The 4,681-nt window shown below is 52.3% G+C and overlaps 1 protein-coding gene across 1 annotated transcript in view; it reads right to left on the minus strand.

Moving 5' to 3' along the window:
- Bcam (basal cell adhesion molecule (Lutheran blood group)) overlaps positions 1 to 4,681 on the minus strand; it is a 14,991-nt gene that overhangs the window by 1,745 nt on the left and 8,565 nt on the right. Inside the window, exons 9-13 of the mRNA XM_021167019.2 lie at positions 2,334 to 2,452; positions 2,088 to 2,229; positions 1,020 to 1,156; positions 719 to 863; positions 485 to 629 (exon numbers count right to left, since the gene is read on the minus strand). Of these exons, the coding sequence (XP_021022678.1) occupies positions 485 to 629; positions 719 to 863; positions 1,020 to 1,156; positions 2,088 to 2,229; positions 2,334 to 2,452 (688 nt within the window). The remainder of the gene's footprint in view (positions 1 to 484; positions 630 to 718; positions 864 to 1,019; positions 1,157 to 2,087; positions 2,230 to 2,333; positions 2,453 to 4,681) is intronic.

A 4,681-nucleotide genomic window follows, 5' to 3' on the forward strand; every position in this document is an offset into this window, starting at 1 on the left:
CCCCCCCCCCCGCACCCTTTCAGTTTTGTTTTGTTTTGTTTTGGAGACAAGAGTTTTTCTGTGTAGCCCTGGCTCTCCTGGAACTCACTTCATAGGCTAGGCTAGCCTTGAACTCAGAGATCCATCTGCCCCTGCCTCATGAGTGTTGGGATTAACGTCTGAGATACCACCATCCTATAGGGGCGTGGCTCAGAAGTAAGGACTTTGTCTAGTACTAAAGTCTGTGTTCCAGCCACAATACTTCAGACAAAACTAGAGACTAGAGCTAAAGTTAGGTAGAGCCCTGCAATGGAGAATGGCAGGAAGGAGATGGAGTTAGGTCTTGCTGGAGGAGATTTAAGGTGGCCTGGGTGAGATTCTGGCTTAGAGATGGGTGAAGATAGCCAGAAGCAGCCGGGTAGCTGATGGCTTTGGGGCTCTTTAACCACAGAGTTGTTGTGTTTGGCTGAGGTTGCAAAAGGACTCGAAGCTTGCAAGCACTTACGGAGCCCCTTTCTCTGCTCGCCGGCAGCAGCCAGGGCGCCCCTTGCGTCTCATGCAGTAGAAAGCAGCGACCACGAGTAGCAAAAGACCGACGCTGACTGCTACAGCCATGACAGCCACTCCAGCCTGGGCAGTCTGAGGGGCCACTGTAATGAGAAAAAAAATGACGATGTAGTCAGAACTAGATCAGGGCCGCCTGCGTGTCTACTCCGCTGCTCCCTTCTTGGTTACCCACCAGAGCCAAAGTGGAAGACATGGCCTTTCTTGCCATGGATGTTAGACGCTTCGCAGGACACGCCCTCTCGGCTCAGGGCGCTGGTCACTTTCACCATCAGCGAGCTGCTCATCCAGCCTCTACCCTCAAAGGGCGGCTCTGCTGGCTGTGGAGGCTTGGATCAGGCCCCGCCCCTTGGGATCAAGGGCTGGGGGGTGAAGGCTGAGGTGGAGTGTTGGGGGACATGAAGCTTGGATCGTTGAGGGTCAGGGTTCCCTGTGGAACTTGGGGTGGGCTCAGGGTGGCAAGGAAAGCCCCTTACAGTATCGCCTCGCTGACTCCAGGTGAGTTTGGGCTCTGGGAAGCCCCGGGCGGAGCAGGTCAGCATGACTTCATCGCCTTCTGTCCAGCTATTCCCTGATTTGGGCATTATCTCATTCGGTTTTAACTCTGGTGCTCCTGTGGGTGGCAGGGAAGCGCAGCAGGTGAGTGGGAGACACGGGAGGGCAAAGAGGAGAAAACAGAGAGGAGGGTCCGGGGAGAGGCTCAGCGGATAAAGTGTTTGTTATACAAGAGTGAGGACCTGAGTTCAATCCCCAGCACCCACATGGCAGATGGCTGTAGGAGTGAGAATTTCTAACCCGGGCACTGAGGTGGTGGAGGGGAGAGACAGGAGGATTCCTGGACTTCTATGAACAGCCATAAACCTAATCACTGAGCTCCTGGTCTCAAACAAGGTGGAAGGGGCTGGCAAGATGGCTCAGCAGGTAAAAGAGCAAGCCACCAAGCCAGACAGCCTGAGTTCCGTCCTTGGAACCGATGGAGGGAGAGAACTGACTCCCGCAGGTTGTTCTCTGACCACCAAACTGCCCCCCCAAAATGAATAAATATTAAAAAAATACAGCTGTGTACAGTAGCATACACCTTGAATCCCAGCACTCGTGAAGCAGAGGCAACTGCATCTCTGTGGGCTTGAGTCCAGTCTGATCTACATAGTGAATTCCAGACCAGACGGGGCTACACAGTGAAATTCCTGTCTCAGAACACCTATTCCTCCCCAGTAAAAAAATTGAGAGGAATAGAGAAAGACACCCAGAGTCAACTTCTGGCCTCAGGCATGTATACACATGCATATACACTTATACCGCACATGCACACACAAACAAGAAAAATATTTAGACCTGGGCAGTGGTGGCACATGCCTTTAATCCCAGCACTTGGGAGGCAGAGGCAGAAGCAGGTGGATTTCTGATTTTGAGGCCAGCATGGTCTACAGAGTGAGTTCCAGGACAGCCAGGGCTACACAGAAAAAAACCCCGTCTCGAAAAACCAAACCAACCAACCAACCAAACAAGAAAAATATTCACATAAACTACCCAGCCATCCAAACCTTGGACGATGAGCTGGAAACTCTGTGTGCGGCTCAGGAGGGGGACTGTGGGTGTGGACGCCTCACAGGTATAGGTGCCAGCTGAGTCAAAGGTCACAGAGTGGAGAGAGAGCATGGGGCCGTCTGCAAGGGTCACAGAATCCTAGGGAAGGAAGAGGAAGAAAGGCAGGCAGGGCCATGAGAGGATGGGAGAAAGAGGCGGGTACCGGGCAGCGCTCAAGGCCGGACAACTCTTTCTCCAGTCACCTTGGTCCATCGCACAGTAGGACTAGGCAGGCCTCTAGCGGAGCAGTTCACCACCGTGCTGCTGCTGTTCAGGAATACGAAGAGCTCCTCAGGTGCACTCAGCTCCAATGGATCCAGGTCTGCAGTGGGGAAAACATGGTCACATTCCCAAGGCCCAACCAGGTCCTCCAAGGCTTACCAGGGACAGATGACGCCATGTTGTTCTATTCGAGTACAATATCTGTACTTTCCCTTCGGGCCCATCAGCGGATACCAGAAGAGTCGCTCTAAAGAATGCATTACCTGACCTGCAGAGGCTTTACAGTGCTCAGGGTGGGACCCAGGGCCTCCCACCTGCCAGGCAAGTAAATACACTAGCCCTGAGCCACGCCCCCAGCCCCTCACTGGGGGATTCTAGGCAGGGGCTCTACCACTGAGCCACGCCCCCAGCCCCTCACTGGGGGATTCTAGGCAGGGGCTCTACCACTGAGCCACGCCCCCAGTCCCTCACTGGGGGATTCTAGGCAGGGGCTCTCCCACTGAGCCACGCCCCCAGCCCCTCACTGGGGGATTCTAGGCAGTTCTGCTTCAGCACTGTGCCTCTATCTCTCCACCCCAAGTTTTTTTTGAGCTTAAATTCTGGCTGGTTGGGCTGGAGAGATGGCTCAGCGAATAAAAGCACTGACTGCTTTTCCAGAGGTCCTGAGTTCAAATCCCAGCAGCCACATGGTGGCTCACAACCATCTGTAACAAGATCTGACTCCTTCTTCAGGAGTGTCTGAAGACAGCTACAATGTACTTATATATAATAATAAATAAATATTTAAAAAAAAATTCTGGCTGGTTTGGCAGAATGTGCCTATGACTCCAGCACCTGTGAAGCTGAGGCTAGAAGATCTGAGTTTCAGGCTAGCCCAGGTTACACAGTAAGACACTGTTAACAGAAAAAAAGATTTTCTTTACGGGATCCCACCCTACCCTGTCCTCATCTTCTCCGCATGATTCCTCACTTGTTTTATTTATTTATTTATTCAATTTTTTATTAGATATTTTCTTCATTTACATTTCAAATGCTATCTCGAAAGTCCCCTATACCCTCCCTTAGTGTGGCCTTGGATGTCCTGGAACTCGCTCTGTAGACCAGGGTGGCCTCGAAGTCATAAAGATCCACCTGCCTCTGCCTCCACCTCCCCAGTGCTGGGGCTAAAGGTGTGTGGAACCACCACCTACTTATCCTTCGCTTTTTAAAAGTTGTATTTTTATTGTTTATTGTGTGTGCATGCACGAGTGCCACGGATCACGTTTGAAGGTCAGAGGGTACTTGCTGTAGACGCTTCTCTCCGTCCTTCATGTGAGACCCAAGAATCGAACTCCAGGTCATTGGGCTTGCCTGCCCACGTCCTCACTTGTCTTGATCTGTCATTCTCCACTGAGCAGCCCAAGGGATGTTTTTATAGGACACACTGGTCCATCTTCACCTTTCCTTAAAATCCTGCCATGGCTCCCCAGTACCCTTGGCATCATGGCCAAAGTGCTGCAGCCTACGAGAGCCTGCCTAGTCTATGAACACTGCTGTTCTTCCTACCTGCTTACTCAGAGACCCTGTGTTTAGGTTTTCTCGAGAACACCAAGTTCATCGCAAGGGCCTTTGCACTGGCTCTGTCTGCCCAGAAGCTTCCCGCGCTGTGGGTTTCGTGTGCCATCTCTCATCTGTGTGTCCCCTTCTCTCAGAGGCTCCCCTGCCCCGTTGCTGTGGACACCCTGATCTCGGGATCTCTTTTCCAACACCGACAACTGATTGCTCCAGCTGCTGCGAGGGCCAGCAGCTGTCAACCGTCAGCTGTCAGCCCTCTGTGGGAATGCCCTCAACTGTAAGGAGCCCCTCGCCCAAGGTCATGCCCCTTCCCTGCACAACACACAATCAGGCCCAGCTCCTTCATCCTGAGGGAGGATCACTGTGAATTCCGCCCCCACCGAGACCTTTGGTAAAGTACAGTCAAACTTCGGCTCCTGCTCATCCTTGCTGATTCTGAATACGTAGAGACTTTCCATAAACACTCTACCCGGGGGAGGGGGGGAGAAACACTTCTGTGAACTCAGACTGTGACAATTTTGTGTCACCTGACACCTCTGTCTTATCAAGGCTACTGCTATAACACACACTAATGTGACTAAAAGGGTTTGGACTAGCACTTGCCTCTGTCTCTGCTACTGTAGTGGAGCTATATACTGTAGTGGAGTAAGCTCAAGGCTGGCCTAGTTTCAGGAGACTCTGTCTCAACTAAAACAACCAAACATAGGCTTACAGTGCTGGGGGCGTGACTCAGTGGTGGAGCCCCTGTCTAGAATCCCCCAGTGAGGGGCTGGGG

This window comes from Mus caroli, chromosome 7 (assembly GCF_900094665.2).
Source record: "Mus caroli chromosome 7, CAROLI_EIJ_v1.1, whole genome shotgun sequence".
NCBI classification, from domain to species: domain Eukaryota; kingdom Metazoa; phylum Chordata; class Mammalia; order Rodentia; family Muridae; genus Mus; species Mus caroli.